Below are 16,896 nucleotides of genomic sequence, written 5' to 3' on the forward strand. Positions count from 1 at the left end.
TGACGTGTTTTATGACATTTTGAGGTCATACCAAAAAATACAGAAAATACAAAAAAAATACAAAAAATACATTTTGGTATAGAAGTAATTCACCATGACAACAAAAGCTCATGCTATTTTAGGGTTATCTGTTGCAGTAAAGCCAGGGGCTGGAACCATGCTTACATGAGTAAAAAGGCAGCAGTGGAAAGTAATGAAGTACATTAATCAAGCATTGTACTTGAGTACAATTTGTCATGCACTTTATGCTTCTTTCTACGTGCACTTTACTACATTTCAGAAGGAAATATTGTATTGCATCTTGATCACCTTGTAAAATTTTCAGGCATAGTAATCATTGGTTTACAAACAGAGGCTGTTCTACATAATTAGTATTTACTTTGATAGTAGAGTAGGTTTTGCTCATAAATAATTTTACTTAAATAACATTTTGAATGCAGTACCGTTTACTTATTAATGAGTATTTTACCGCTTGGAATTTCTATTGCACAATAAAAGTAGTAATTTTTAAATTTTTATTTATGTCAGTTAAGGCAAAAAACATATATGCATTAAGATTAATGTAAAGAAAATCCAGCTTGACTCCAAAATATGCTTTTTTTTTTTACATTTAAGGACTATGCATGACTCAATAAATTATATGAGCCCTTTCTTGTCATGAGAATAGGACTCCTCGCTCCTCCCTCTGATCCCAGAACTGACTGACTGTGGCAATGTCACCACAACCTACAGGAACCCATTATTTCCACACAGTTTGATGCGGTCGTCTTGTCGTGCTCTCTTGTCTCAAACAAGTCAAGCTTTTGAGAAGTTTGGAAATAGATAGTGGTGAGGCTGTCTGTAATGGGAGGTGAAATGGAGCCTGTGTTTCAACACCCTATTTGTTAACAGAGAAATGCGTCACTGTTGCATAAAAGGCAAAATGTTGCAGTGGAAAGAGGAAAACGTACTTTCCTTATGCAATGCTGCTCCTCGCTCTGCAGTTTTAAACCTAAAAGCAGGTGGGAATCTGCGTACCAAGTCGACAGCTCTGAAATATAGTGGTCTGAGCCACAGCTAGATTTAGCAGGTGATTCAAAGCTTGTGTCCCTAGCACTTGCAGTGTAATTTAGTCTGTGTGCTTAGACATTAAAATTGAGAGTCTAGAGGTGGCAACACCGCAGTCAGCGCTTTCTCCAACAACATGGATCTTGTGGCTGTGCTATCATACAAAGTTCAAATTACTAAAACACGACTTAACTGAGTGCATGAGGTCTAAGAGCCATCCCTGACCAAAAATTAAAAAAAAAAACATGACAAACTGTTTGCCAGTAATTTTTATTTTGAGATATTTTGTAGAACAGGGGAACCAATGATTACAAAAAAAAAAAGAGTCCATAAGTGTTCTACATGCTACACCTTAACCTAATTCATCATGCTTGCCTGGAAAAAGTACATAGAAATTTAACAAAAAAACGTACAATTAAAACTGATGTACATTATACTCACCATTAACTTTACTTTTAATGTACCTTTCTCTTGCTTCCATGCACGCATTTTTTTTACATTACATTTAGATAAAAAATTAAGACTTTTAGGTGCTTCTTTAAACCATAAAGCAGTTTTTCCACTAAAAACAGAACGCACCTATAAATAAAAACAAAAACAAAAAAAATGAACAGAAAGAATGATATCCATTAGGACAATATTGATGGGAAATGGAAAGCCTCAACTTCTTTTTGAACATAAGATGAATTTGCATTCCTACCATAAAACAAAGGAACACTTACACGCCCATATAGTGCCGAAATGAAAATGGAAGTCTGTCCAACTCCTCAATCTTCAATAATCACATTGAAATAACACATTTTGATAAAATAAATATCGCACATCTGCTAGAAATAAATAATGATTACTGAAACACCTCACTATGTTAAATGCTAAAGTGAGACAGATTTCATCTACGCGACCACTTCATTTCATGGTATGAGGATGGTCATGTGTGTAAAGCACTAGTGCGGCTTCGAGTGTCTCTCGCGGCTGTTACCTTGAGGTAGATAACACATTTACATTAACGCCTACGATAATGGTTGCTGCTGGCATCATGTGTCAGATTTACAGTATGAAAGGGTTGTTAAGGAAGCTTTCTTTGGGGAAAAAATGTTATAAAGTCAAAAAAGAAAAAAGAAAAAGAAAAAGGACACCCCATCCCCTTTTTTTCCTTGTGTATCCCATCCCAGGAAAGGCTGTTTGAAAGCACTTTAAAAGCCTACAGCAATGTTAGCGTCTACCATCCTTCTTTATGTCACACCCAAACAGCCAAACCTCATCTCTTAAATCCGCCCCTCCTATCCATTTTTCCTCCAGCTACTTCGCTGCTCTCCTGCTCTCTGTTCATCTACAGTACTTAAGTGTGCGAGTGACATGCCAGTTTAGCAATGAGGGTGTAGACATTAACCCATGTGAAGGCCTGGTGATCAAGGCTCAGAGTGATGACCACAACTCTTTAAATATAATAAATCACCGCTCTCAAGTCTTAAAAAAAGAAAAACTAAACAAAAAAATAATAATTAAAAGTAACCATAATAAAAAAAAAAGGTATGAAATGATTCAAGTACAATAATATACCATATTATTAAAAAACATAAAAACAAAACTGTCTAGATTTTGCACTGTGAGGGAGGATATATTTCTTTAATTAAGATGCTTGAAGATGCTGCTGTATGTTTTGTGGGCAATTTGTGGGGAGCATTTGACAGTGCAGGGGGTGAGGGAGGCCTGGATGGATTTTAGAGGCAAGTCATCAGTGCTGTCAAAGCCAGGCAGGGCCAGAGAGTCCAGCTGCACATTAAGCACAATCTCTGTGTTCCTGCCGAGGAAGCTCTCGTCCAGTTCTCTCCCCTCCGAGGGCTCCGTCTCTGGGCTGGCCACAGTCTCTCCGGCCCCCTCTTCCTTCCGGCTGAACAGGCGGTCCAGGTAGCTGGTGTAAGTGCTCTCCTTCTGGAAGTGGTCCTCTTTGCGAATGTCCCAGCACGCCTCATCTATCAAACAGCCGTTGTCCCCGACTCTCTCCCCAGAGCCGAAGCTCTCCCAGGGGTGAGAGGGCCAGGCACTGTCCCCGCCGCTGACTCCAAACCCTCCTCCACCTAACTGGGCGAGGTTTACCAGGCACTTCTCCTCCTTCTCCTGACTTATGGACTTGGACATGGAGCCTGAGCGGGGAGCCTCCAGCTGGGAGACGGAAGAGTTGAGCTCGTTCAGGAGGCCCACTTCACTGAGCAAGGCCACCTCCTGACAGGGCTCCGGCTGCAGACTCAGTTTAATGGTGCTGGCAATGAAGGAGTCGAAGTCAAAGCCTTGGTTCTGCTGGCCTTGAGGCTTCTCTGTCTGGTGTTTTTCCTGCTCTCTGTCCTTCTCCACCGGACTCTGGGTCTTCTCTGCCTCCTGCAGAGCGATCTGGGCCTTCACCAGCCCATTCTTCTCACACTTGCTCTTGGCCTTGCGGTCGGCCTTCTCCTTGCTCTGCTGCTCCTTCCAGTTGGAGAGGTTGATGATGAGCTTGGGTTCATAGTAGTGGTTGACTTCACTGTCCCTCCAGATGAGGTTGTCCAGGTAGGAGGGCGACACGGCCTTGTAGTTACAGGTGTGGCTACACTGCAAGTCACAGTATTTGTTCTCGTGGTGGTCGTCCTGCCAGGATCGCTCTGGCGGAAACAGACTGGAGTAGTCGAAGGACGGCTCATCCAGGAACTTCTCCCGATCTCCATCAGCATATTTACGAGGATCCACCTGAACAGATGACAGCCACTATTTAGCCTTTGCTGTCTCATCAAAAAGTAAGTTTAAGTCACTCAGGACCCTGGGAGGTTAGAGTTTTCAAATTCTCACATTTGGGGAGCAGATTTCAAAATTCATTTTTAAAGAGAAATAAACAGAGAAAATCATTTCTTTAGCAGGAGAAAGCCGATGCTTGTCAAAATTCAAACACACCTGGACCTCCTCCTCGTCTGTTACATCAGAGAGTGCCCTTGGGTCAACCTGAACTTCGTCTGGGTCGTGGGTGCTGTGCAAGTGCCAGTCCGCCTCTGACAGCTGGCTCTCGTGATACCTGACAGAATATAAAAGGGAGATGCTTTAGTACACAAACACAGAGGAACAAAACACACAGAATGACTAAAAAAAAACACTGCAGTAAAGGATCCAACTTTGTAAACAAACCATTAAGCTAATCCAGAAAACAAGTCAGGTGACTTTTATATCCATATTGTTACTGCTTAGTTTACAGAGAGCAAGGCATAATATTCTCACAAAAAAATGTCTGGAGGAGGAAAATATGTAACTCTGTGCCTCCAAGCCTGGTCAGAGAGCAGGAGAGGGAACAAGCGAGCGAGCGAGCATACCTGTCCCAGGTGTGGCTGTGGCTCTGGTCCATGAGCAGGATATCATCTACTTCATCCTCAATGTGGAAGGGGTGCAGAGAGACAGGCTCGTCCAGGGGGAAGGAGTAGTCAGCCATATAGGGGTGGGCCAGAGCCTCCTCCGCAGTCAGGCGATCCATGGGGTTAAAGGTCAGGATCTTCTCCAGGAAATCCAGGGCTGGAGAGCAAAGGGAGGATGACGAGATTATTAACAAACATGAGATGTCATGTATGACAGATATGACCCCGACCCCTATCTTTGGTCTGTGTTCATGAGTACTTCAAGAGCCTGCGATTACGTGTGATTGAATAAGTAAGTGGTACTCACCCTGGGGACTGACGTCAGGCAGCAGCTTGGCCAGTGGTGTGTGAGGCTTGGACATGTCGTTGCGGATGAAGACGGGGATGACGCTGTGGAGCTCCTGCCTGTCTTCCTCTCGCAGTACGGGGATGGACTCCAGGATCAGCTGCATCTGCTCCAGTTCATGGGCTCCTGAAACACCAGCAAGACAAACATCAGGCACTTTCTTAGAAGAGTTACACAACATTCAACATCTGCATGACTAAGTGAGTTTGTTTTGAGTGAGGCTGAGCACGGCAGATCATGAGAGCAGAGATGTTATTTGCCTTGTGTTCGGCTCAAGGCGGTTTCAACAAACAAGTACAGTCTGTGTCTCCCAGCTTCTGCTGGATTTGCAAAGGAGAGCAATAAGGATAGTAAAAGCAGATGGACTCTGGGCTTGGATCTTCTATCTGTTCTGAACACAGACATACTGACTAAGAGGATGAAGCTTTGCCTCATCAGACCTATGCTACACATTTACCTCAGAGTCAAATGACCTGCTCTAAAGACTGCCTTCCAGTATGTTTGTGTATGGGGTGTTAGAGTGAGTCAGACATGACAAACTGAGTCAGTGTTTACCTGCAAACAGGGTTTTCCCCGTGAGCATCTCAGCAAAGATGCAGCCAGCGGCCCACATGTCGATGGCTTTGGTGTAGTTGTTAGGAGAGAGCAGCAGGCGAGGAGATCTGTACCATTTGGTGACCAGACCTTCAGAGAGATGGCCCTGTTTAAGAAAGGGGGGGGGGGGGGGGGGGCATATTTAGTGGGACTCTGGTGAAAATAAAAGGTACGTGAAAGCATGACCCAGTTGTATTTTTCCAAAAACTCTGTTAAGGAACTGCTGTGTCCCCATGTTTGGTTCATTCACAGTTAAGAGGCTCTAAACTCTCTAAACCGCTGGACCCCTCCGTAATAGATAAATGGGATTAACATTTCTTTATGTGCCTCCATGTGTGCCACCCAACACTGCTGCCAACACAAGTCCCAGAACAAACCATGCCTACTGGTCTGTGCTAAACTTCATAAGTCCTGACCGTGCCGTCTCCTTGACGGACCTGCTCTGTGCCGGTCACGTACGCAACACAGCATGGAGACAAAGACCCCAGAGAGAAAAGACAGATGAAAGGGGGGAGATCAGACACGTGCAGGCCCTGTCAGCAGTCTGAGAGAGCAGGATAATCCCCTGCTGCCACACACCGACACACCAGTGACACCAATCTGCACTCCACTCTCACACAGTGCCTGACTATTCACAGGGACAGAGGACACTGAACACAAAGGAAACTGACCTGTGGGAGTGTGTGCGTGTACACACTGGGACACTGGGGGGAGGGGAGGTGGTAAAACAACACCCTCACTGCCTTTGCCCCCTCATGCAGTGGTAGTTTGCGGTGAGACCAAAATGGTCAGCTCGCCACTGAGCCAGGCTCCTGTTTCTGCCCTAATTTAGCTACAAATACTTTATGTCACACTATCCTGGAGTGTATCACCGCTCTGCACGCCCTTGTTTTGATAGGCCTATAAATGACACACCACGTAGACTGTAGATACAACTCCCTCCTTCAGGTAACCAGCTAATCTGTTTGTCTCAGTCTAGCAGTGGCTTTCACCGAGAACCCTGTAAAGAGATTGAGGGCAATTAGACGGCAGTTTCGCACACAGGCAGGTCATATCTGCTGGCTGAAACCTGCATGGCTGTGCAGCACTCATTCTAAGAAATGGCTAGTAAAGCGTTTGACCTGCGTGAATGTGGTTAGGGAATATTCACATACATGCAACCAGCGACAGTTGCAACAGAGATGTAGATTAGGTCAGTTTGAAAGAGTGTTGGGCCATTGCGTAAGGACAATACAGTGTACGATGGACTCTGAACTAAAAGGAGCAGATTAGAGTTTGCCTACCAGCCGAGGGTATATAGTGCATTCCAGCTCGCCTTTTACTTTTACAGATTTTCTAAGTGGGCCACTCACCACAAAGACAGACACACAGGGCATTAAAGCATCAGGCATCTCAATACCTCTGGCAACAGTTGGTGAATAACTTAACCACCTGATCTAGATTAGACCAAGCTGACATTTAATGACTCATAACAGGCTCCCTCAGTGTGTCAGTCTGCAGCAACCTTTAGCAGGTCGGACCAGATGTCAGTAAATGTGGTTGGTGCATAGTCAGTGAGATCATCCCCAGCCTGGCCTCCATTTCCAGGATAAAGCGGTGCTGTTTCACAGAAGCCGGTGAAAGAAGAATAAAATGATAGATTTCCTTGCTGGCAGTGAGTTTATTTTAGTTTTAAGCCATCTACCCACACATCCGTGAATCATTCCACAGGTAAACTGGCATTACAAAAAAGGGATAAGTGCAGTTTCACTTCACTTCACTGCAGTTTCACAACACATTGAACATTTAGACCTCAATAACAGATAAACAATAAATTCTCTTTATTATTTCGGCCCAGTCTATGGATGATTACCATAATTCCTGCTGATTTTGTTTTTTGAAAACTGCAGGATCCTTTCAGGCTTGTGAAAATAAGTGAAACCACCTCTCTGAAATTCATCAAGTTGACTCCCTGGAAGCCTGGTGCCAGACAAGCCTGTTGCTGGCTGAGTAATTGGGTCAGATGTGTGTGCGTTCTTGCAGTTGTGGTTTGGAGTTGTGTGTTGTGCAGGATGCTTGTGTGGCAGAAAGGACCTCAGTGAACCCTCCTCTTATAACATTCCTGAAAACTTCCCGGTTATTATCTCTACAGCATCTCAGATTACTGAATTCTACACAGCCACAGACAAGCACAAGATCCTACAGTCATGAGTTTTCAAGTTTATATTCAACTACTTCAACTTATATTAACATGCAAATAGGCTATTTTCAACATCAAATTATCTGTTAGTCTTCATTTCAAAAGACAAGACTTAGGTCCAGTAAGTGGTCTGTTCACCTCAGAGCAAATGATCGGACATTCAGATGTGACGTGATGTGAAAACTAGACTGGATTTCACCTCTAAAATAACATGTTGCCACGATAAGCAGATGTGATATCACTTAGCTAAGTCACACATTAAATGTGTTACACTATCCTGGAGAGGTTTACAGCCACAGCCACCTTCATTTAAAACCAAAACAGCTTGCTTAAGCACAACCAATGCTAAACCTAAATGCAGGCTACATCCACGGTAGCCTCTCTCGTTCCCGTTAAATGGCAGGCTACAACTGGAAATGAACACAGGCTTTAGATTAGCTTCAAATAAGGCCCGAGAAAGGCTCCCACAACAAGACAAAGAGCTGGCTGGGAAAGGAGGGGAATCAGGGTTGGAGAAGTTGGATGACTGCACGTGAATTCTTGTCATTCTTGATCCCGGGGCCACCATGAGGGCCGGACTTAAAACAAAGCCATGCAGGATTAATAAAAGCCTGAAGGGAATCGTGAGGAGTTATGTTTTTTTTTTATTAACCCAAGCTGTACAAAAAAGTAGGAATGTAGGAGGAAAAGGTGGAACAAGTGCCTTGTACCTACGCCACTGATGCATGATTCTAGCTACCACATTACTGAAACTACGCCAGAAACTGAGGTTCACTGGCGAAGAGCTCTTCTTTATTTAGCAACGACGTTATTCAAATAACATGCACTCAGCCACCCAGCTGCTCTGGCTCACCCTGTCTGGTAGAAGAAGAGGGTGGTTGTGAGATTTTCCCCCACTGGTTTTGTCTTAATGTCTGGTTGACACCGAAACCAACTGTTTTTTTTTTTAATGCCTTACACACTTCACTAGTGTCTTGTGAGGGTGATGGGTGAATTGTTAAACAAGCCTAATTTGCTCTGAGACACCACACACACACACTATCAGATGACTATAAGTGCCAAGAAAAAGAGGTTGGTGGAGATCTCAGCACATCCACCCCCACCACATTACTATTGTTATCATAGTAGTGACAGACAAAACACAGTAACCCCATTTGAAAAGGAGAGAAGGGTCAAACCCTGTTAAAGTCAGTCTGACTGCGTGACTACAGCATTTGTATCCTTGACAAAAACTCAGCAGCAGTAGTCTGTTGCAGTGCTACAGCAGACAATAGACAAACACAAGAGAGCTGACCCCAGCCAAGCAACTTTTCAATACCCACTTGCCAGCATGTTTCCCATCAGAAAAAACTGCTTACATAGAGGGAAAAAGACCACATGGCAAACCCTGACATGAGGGAGGAGTGCAGTAATGTTGGGTGGGTGGCTGCAGGGACGGAAATGTGTGAGAAACACTCACTTCTTCCCCACAACTGTAAGTCTTCGCCTTCCCCTTCCTATTGCAGAGCGACCCATTGTCTCCACCTAGGATATGACTAATATGAGAATATAGAATGCAGAGCTGAAAATGTGACTAGCCTATTAGAGGTGGTGAGCTGGAAACAAGCACTTCTGGTAAACAAGTGGGTGTAAGTCTGTCTCAGAGTGATGTATGATGTGGCAGGATCCTGGCTGTGTAAGGGATATGAATGAGGCTGTGCCAGTCAGAGGGATCACATCACGTGAGCCACTTCAAACCCTCCGATGACTAATCTGAGACACGTGTAAGCATCTGACTGCCTTGGTGCTCTAAGGAGATCCAGCAGCTACAAACAAAGAGAGAGAGTTGGGGGAGGGGGGGGGGAGACTTCCCAGCCTAGATTTCCTCACACCACTGCACCATATGGCCTTCGACTGGAATTTCCTCATCCCTTTATAAAAGGTGACTGAAACACACTACAACAATATGGGCCTACCACCTGGCTACAATCAGACAAGGTGATCCAGATTCTTCTCATACTAAAGACAAAAGCAATCTACTTTACTGCTATCATTACAATGCTTCACAAAACAAAATACAAGTTTATGAGGAGCATTAAAATGTGTACATTCAACATTTTGGTCTTGTAAACATCTGGCTTTTAATGCCTAGGTTTACATTATGCTGGCATCTGATGAGAAACAAGGAAAACGCCTTGAAACACAAAGAAAACAGCCTTCACTGAGACCTGGTTTTCTTGATTCTGCAAGTAAATAGGCTTGGAAACGGAGTAATAACCTCCTGGCAAGTGGAACCGAGGGAAAACATGCACTCTCTGATATAAATACATCTTTATATATTTAAATGCAGCATGTCCACAATGCCTCTGCCATAGCCTCCAGCCTTCAGCATCATCATTAGGAGCTGACAAAAGCTCAAGGCTGAACTGCATCTGTTTTGCCAATGCTACATTCAAATATTTGCTGTTTTTCCCCCCCACCGAGAAATGCGGATTATGTTCATCTTCATTAAGCCACATTACCATGAGCCCACTCATCTGTATATTTAGACTTGGATTTGAGCCCGTTTTCACTTCTAATTGTATATGCCTGTGAATGGTGGGAGAAAAAAATTCCCAGGATTGTGCTTTCCACAGCCTTACTTCTCCTGAGAAGGGAAACAGAGGCGTTACCTCAAGGAACCACATCTCCTCTTGTTTACTTCCTGCTGTGAAACTGTGTCACTTTGAGGAATGCTGGGCAACACCACAAACATGTCATCTCTGGACAATAAATCTTTCATCTTTGGGCAGAAAGAGTGTAAACATTGTTGTCTGCGCTTCTTAGAAATCTAGTCTTTGCACCTTTTCAACACACTGCTCATCATGAAACCCCATAATAATCATCTTCTAAATTTTCCATGAATATAACAACGCCTGGAACAGCTATTCAGAGACAGGTCCTACCTTGTGAGAGTAGTGAGGGTCCATGATTCGGGCCAGTCCAAAGTCCCCGATCTTCAGTACCAAGTCCTCTGTGTTGACAAACAGGTTGGCAGGCTTGAGGTCGCGGTGCAGCACATTGGCAGAGTGGATGTATTTAAGGCCCCTGAGGAGCTGGTACATGAAGAGCCTGGCATGGCCCTCAGACAGAAGGCCCCTCTCCAGCAGCTGACACAGGTCCGTCTCCATATACTCTTGTACAATGTAGACAGAGTTGACCTCTGTCAGGGACACCACGTCCTCTGTTAGCCTGCGACCACTGGGGCCCAGTGTCTCGAACACCTGATGACAAAAAAGGAACAGTGAGTACTGGAAGTCAGTTTTCAAATTGGACATAAAGTCATCATATTTTCTTTCATACTCGGACAACAGGACAAGTACTCTTTTTTACTTTTAGTGGACCTCTTGCAATTTACCTTGACAATGTTGTCATGGTCGAGGCGTCTGATAATCTTGATTTCTCGCAGGGCATGCTTCACACTCTGGGGGTCAGTCAAGATAATTTTCTTCACAGCTACACGCTTGTCACAGTCAGTGTCAACTGCTGAGAACACCAGGCCGTTCCCTCCGTAGCCCAGAGGCTTCAAGTCCATGTAGCGAGAACCCAGGTCGAAGCCATGGATGTTCATCAGTGACTCAAACTTCTCTGCCATGACGACCGTTTTAGGCTCTGACTCCAAGCTGCTGCTATCTCTAACGTTTGGTCTCTGGCCTGTCTCAAGTCCAACTTTAACACCAACAGAGGAATTTAAAGGACAATTGCCCCACCGCTTCAAAGGCTGAGCTAACTGACCCCTGTACAGACGACTACCGAGTCCCCCCTGTCCAGCCGTCACTGTCAGATGCGGGGCACTAATGTGTAGTCAAACTTTCTTTCCATCTTGAATAAGGAGAGAAAATGTAAGTATTTAAGTTGAATTCCTCCTCCAATCCCGGATGTGTGGATATCTTTAAATGAGCAGTTCTTTGTAGACTAGTGTTTTTAGACTGCAATGGAATGAACTTTGGGGCTGATTAAAAAGCACTGTCACTATGTTAAACTATAAAAGCCTGTAGTTGCATCCTCACAGTGCAGATACATTCAGTGTATGACTGGTCCTGAGCAGCGTCATGTGAAATGTGCCTAAATGCACTTTTCTTCTTCTTTTTATTTTTAAATATGTACTTATCTGTGTCTGTGTACTTTTCCTGTCAAGGCATCTGATCTATAAAACTGAAATGCGTCTGGCCTTTAAGTCTTCAATGTAATTTTTCACCCTCAGTGATCAGGTGGCTCAAGCTCGCCACAGTCACAATCAAAACTATCCTCCATTTTACTTGGGTATAACCTGGAAGACAAGGGAACAAAAAAAAAAAAAAAAAACACAGAACAAAAACAAGGTAAGAAAAAAGATTCCATGAAGTTTAAAGTCCATCATTTAACAACAGAAAATTTCCACAAAAAAGCCTTCCGGCTCACGTTGAGATGTGACATCAATGGAAACTAACCCCTCCCCCGCCCGGTTTCGGCGCTTGATGGTCTGGTTTCTGGGTATCGATAAAATTGTGAGATAACCCACATAAGCTTAGCTAAAATCAACATCGGCGAGGATTCTAATATACCACACAGTGAACAAAAAAATGCCTTTACTTCGAGATTTACGTTGATTTCATAGCGCCTACTTTGGCCTGCACTGGGTCTGGCGAAAAAAAAAGCCAAGAATGGAAGGCAAGCTCACACGCTACTGGCAGACCTCTGTCTACTTGCTTTATCACATAACCACGGCCACACGGTAGCACACACATGAACCAAAGTATACGTGGAAAACAAAGATCTCAATGCACTGCCTATTTCATAAATATCAAACACAGCGTTACAGTGAAATCCGACGATTGGGTGAACAAAGGAGCCGTTGTTGGCGGAGGCTCCTGACTACGTGGTACAGTTTTGCTATCGCTAAGCGGCACAAAGCCGCGGTCGGTTAAACCGCTAAAAACGATCACGAATCTACGGCGAAATGACATATAATGTACATAACAATGGCAAATATCGACATATAAGACTTTACTTACAGTCCTTGTTCGTCGCATTAGTTTCGTTATATGTTTAATCAAACCCAAAAAAGGTTTGACTACGCTTTGCTCCCCGAGCTCTGCGGATCTGTTGCAATCGCCATTTAGGCTGGGCAGAGCTATGAAAGGCAGAGTGACGTCACGATGTTGCGTTCAGGGACTGCCGGAAACGTCCCAAATACGGTGCGGGGAGTCCTTCACAAATGATTTGATAAAGCAGTAATTTGTTGCAATGTTGAGGTATCTGTGGTCTATGACAAATGAGTTACCCCATTTACTTTTAATGATTATTGATTTAATGATTATCACTATTTCATTTTTTATTAATTATAATTTTCATCTGTAGCTATAAATAAACATTATCCTGAAGCCACTCACAGGTTCATTGGGTTTATTAGGCAGGCAACGAGTTCAATAGTGCCAATTTACACACAATAAACAAATACAAATGTGGTTGTTAATCAGCATTTACTTTATCTATTTATGACCAATTAAACTTAACCTGCATTATTTACATGAATTGACATTTTTATGTTTTTTTTCACGTATTAGTCAGGATCTCAGAAACATTATACTCACTGTTCTCTGTCCCATCTTTCTTGTAATGCCTTTGTAAATCTTTTAAATAGTCTTAATAATGTAATAAAATGTAATACAAATCTACAGTAGGCTATATGAATTGCAACCATATCTGATATAGTGTATCAAGAACTGATAATGTTTTTTTTTAATTGGACGTAAAATATATAACTAAATTTGACAAAAAAGCAACAAAAGAAGCAAAGTCACGAACAGAATGCACGACGGATGTTTTCATAACTATTGCATCTGGGAACTTCGAGCAGTGCGTGAAAGCAGCAAGAGTCATTCAAAAGATGTGCTTGCAGCTTGCAGATCACGTGACAGCGGTAGATTCAAAATCCCACTCGGAATTTACATGTTTATGGATGAAACGATAACAACGTCGAACAGATGCCAGTAATGTTTGCAGTAAACAAGAATGCTGTAATCATCTTTCAGTATTGCCATAGCACCTTTGAGGTAAAATTCAGCCACAGTTGCAAACTGTAAAAAAGACAATAGTTATAACCTACTTGGCCTGTTGATAATATGCTTAATCCTAGTAGAAACAAGCATGTGAAGAAACGGGTTTGCTTGAATTATTTTTGCTGTCACTGGTTGTCTCTTGCAACCTCTTAAATATAAACAGAATGCTGTGTGATAAACGAGATTTTTATGCCATTTCTTATTGCCTATCCAAAGAGAGATGACAAAGTCCAAAAACACGTGGATAAGCTACACAAAAAGCTATGACCACTGCTCATTTTACCTGAAATAGAGATGTCAGATGCTTATACCCTCTTCTCTCTATTTGCAATCTATTATTTCACAAAATCTAATCTAGTCAGCTGAAAATTCAGGCCTGCCAACATCCAGATACAGTCTTTTCACGGGCTATAATAGAGGAGGTACTATTTCTCCCATTTTTGAACCTTGGTCTTTTATTTATTTATTTATTACGTACAGTAGATGTTGTTTGCTTCTTCTTTGCAATCAGGCTGTTGTTTCCCGGATTGGTCCACGATTTGTTTTTCCTATTTTTTTTTTTGGCTTTGGTGGGAATTAATGTTGTTTTTCCGACTATGACACGCAGTGTCGCATTAGTCAGTGAGAAAAACCCCTCGGACAGGTCATTCACTGCGGCTTGCGGGTTTAGAAAGTCCACCTGGCACCGTGATGCGCGGAGTGCTTCTCCTTTAGCGATCCGCCCTCATGTATCGTCTCCGTGAGACTCACACATCCCGAGCAAAACAAAACCAAGAGAGATCAGTGGAAGACGCTAGTTCTCTCCCTTCAGATCCCTAATTCAGACTGCGGTTGGAAGGCAATCCTACAGCGCCTGGTCCTCTCTCGCTGTGGATGCTGTGACTGGATGAGGAGGTGGATGGATGGGCGGGCGGGCGGACAGGCAGCAGCATCACAACCGCAGCAGCCTACATCAGCATCCGCAGGCAGACCATGTGAGAACCCATGTGCCCGAGAATGCAGATGCCTCTCACAGGCCGGGATGGGCTCTGCGATGGAGAACAGAATCTGCATGCGGACTGAACGGGATGCGACAGACTTGGAGAGCGACTTATCTCTCGGTCTCGATTATTAGTCGAACGGAGAGACAGAAATATATCTTTAACGCTCACATCGCTAGATATGAAAGAGAAACTGAGAAAACTGAAATGCCATCCATGCAGTGTTGAGCCTTTATTTCATTTTTCGTTCTGTCGAATTATGAGCACTTCCAAGTTTCTTTCTTTCTTTTTTTTTAAAGGAATGAAATACGCGAGTGAAGCTACTTTAGGAAGAGTTTACAATGAATTTCTTCTAATGAATGCTAAAATGATTCTTTACCAATTCGAGTTTTGATTCCCCTCCTCTACTGGTAAATCAGGGGTCAAGGCAGTTCAGACTTTTTGTGTCTTTGCTATGAGGCACTTCACTAGAGCAGATGTTTTCTAACGAGACATTTTGAACACAGTGACCTAGTACTGAGGAGTCCACTGCCAACCATCCTCACAACCAAGACACTTCACACCCGTCACAAGTTAGAAACTAAGGAGAGAGAGTTCAAACTTTGATTTCATTGCAAGACATAATAAATACGATTCCCTCCCACTGGCCTCTGGTCCCCTTTCATAAGACTGTCTGACTGTCTCTGATGAAGGCCACATTAATGATTAAAAAGATTTATAGATAAGGTATTGGCACTTGCTTGCCCCATGAGCACTCTTTCCCCTCTAATGTAGAAATGGAGGTCAGAGGGTGAAGCTGCTTACTGTATCTCGCCTTCACTGTTAGGGTACTAAGATAATTCCCTCGCAGTTTGATTGTTTTGGAGAAGATACCTCTAAAAACATCTCAGTCATCTATTACTTGTGTTCCAATCACAAACAGTTACTAACAATATGTTTCCACCAGGTTCATTACAGCCTCTCCTGCAGGGCCCCTTACATCATGAGTCATACAGTTGACATTAAATCTTAGCCCAACATGTTTGAGTATGTAATGCAGTAAAGATAACAGTGGCATCTATCCCTGCCTTTTACATTTATTAATGGTTCTGTATTACTGCAATACTCTATGGTCCTGAACAAAACAAACACTGCTGCAATCCAGGGTTGTTGTTTGTTGAGTACAGAGTATGCCTTGTGTGACGAATGAAGTTATGCACATGCTGTTTACCTACGTTCATCCACTGGTGATAGTGGTATGACCCCTACTCTCACACACATGCACACATATTTATACTCAGTGTGCCTCAGCCCTATTTCTTCCATACTCCAGCTCACCATTACATAGCTGTTCTTTACATTTCAACTTTTCCCCTTTTATGATTCTTTGCTTAAAGACCTGACATCTCTATTTCAAACAAATAACAGAGATATCTTCAACATCACTAACATATCACCTTCATGTCCGCTTGTTCCTTATGGAAAATGAAATGTTCTTGCCACTTACTGAGGCTGAAATTCTCCTGAGACGACCGGAGCATCATAGTAAAGAAGTTAATAGTCCATCCAGGAGAATTTATACTGTATATCCGATACTGTTTGCCTGACAGACAGACAGGTGGAGAGGTTATAGCGCAGTCCAGTATCTCCCTGTATATGTGTGGGTATGTGAATGTTTTCTCAAAGCCTTGGCGGTGTGTTATCCTACTCCATGTGCCTCTGGTTGTGAGGTGGAGCTCCATGGAGAGTTAATATAGGCCCGGCCGGAGAGGGGCGGAGACAGCTCTGTGTATGGCTTGGCCTGTCAGTGTGCCAGATCCACTACCATTAGAATCCACTGCCACCACTTCTCTCTGTCTCTCTCTTTCACAGCCATTTCCCTACACTTGGCTTTTTCTTTTCTCACCCTCATTTTGATATCTGCTCTCGAATTACTTTCCTTCATGTTTTAGTCAGTCTGTAGAAAGCAGAAACAGAACAAATCTTTTACAGCCTGCAATGACATACATTCTTGTCTCTGGGTGAGACCTTTGCAAACCTAGTTCTGGTGACTCATGATTTTTATCTGTCAGTTTAAATCAAAGGACTACACAGCCCTAATGGATTTTGAAAGGCCTCCAAAACACATTTGCATAAAATGTAAAATACATGTCCGTCTACCTATGAATGAAAGATGATTTTGTCACATTACAGCATGTGCATATACAGTACTGTTAGTTCTTTACAGTCATGAGGTCACTGTTGTGCAAAAAAAAAAAGCCTGTTCAAGAAGACACTTTCATGTGTGTGCAGCTTGTCCTCTGAAAAGGATTCTCTGTGTTTTATTGCTTTCTGTAATGGT

General features: G+C 43.2%; 1 protein-coding gene across 2 annotated transcripts; it reads right to left on the bottom strand.

Moving 5' to 3' along the window:
* Window positions 1-1,330: 1,330 nt before the first annotated feature.
* On the bottom strand, window positions 1,331-16,263 carry mapk6 (mitogen-activated protein kinase 6). Of its 2 annotated transcripts, none has more exons than XM_041065452.1 (8): window positions 16,063-16,263; window positions 10,914-11,825; window positions 10,462-10,779; window positions 5,320-5,464; window positions 4,726-4,890; window positions 4,380-4,575; window positions 3,970-4,087; window positions 1,331-3,768 (listed from the first exon to the last, which is right to left on the bottom strand). In XM_041065452.1, the coding sequence occupies exons 2-8, from the start codon at window positions 11,148-11,150 to the stop codon at window positions 2,674-2,676; spliced, it is 2,274 nt and encodes a 757-aa protein (XP_040921386.1). In that variant the 5' UTR covers window positions 11,151-11,825; window positions 16,063-16,263; the 3' UTR covers window positions 1,331-2,673. The 2 variants fall into 2 exon arrangements, with proteins under 2 accessions (XP_040921386.1, XP_040921465.1); XM_041065531.1 differs by lacking the exon at window positions 16,063-16,263 and adding an exon at window positions 12,550-12,669.
* Between the last annotated feature and the right edge of the window lie 633 nt (window positions 16,264-16,896).

This window comes from Toxotes jaculatrix, chromosome 1 (assembly GCF_017976425.1).
Source record: "Toxotes jaculatrix isolate fToxJac2 chromosome 1, fToxJac2.pri, whole genome shotgun sequence".
Classification (NCBI taxonomy): domain Eukaryota; kingdom Metazoa; phylum Chordata; class Actinopteri; family Toxotidae; genus Toxotes; species Toxotes jaculatrix.

What these genes read in the sequence shown, in the direction of transcription:
- mapk6 (XM_041065452.1), bottom strand. Translation starts at nt 11,150, where the DNA reads ATGGCAGAGAAGTTTGAGTCACTGATGAACATCCATGGCTTCGACCTG. An exon ending in GGGGAAAACCCTGTTTGCAG is followed by an intron (nt 4,891 to 5,319) that starts GTAAACACTGAC and finishes CTGGTGTTTCAG; the next exon opens with GAGCCCATGAACTGGAGCAG. An exon ending in CAGACGAGGAGGAGGTCCAG is followed by an intron (nt 3,769 to 3,969) that starts GTGTGTTTGAAT and finishes TCATCTGTTCAG; the next exon opens with GTGGATCCTCGTAAATATGC.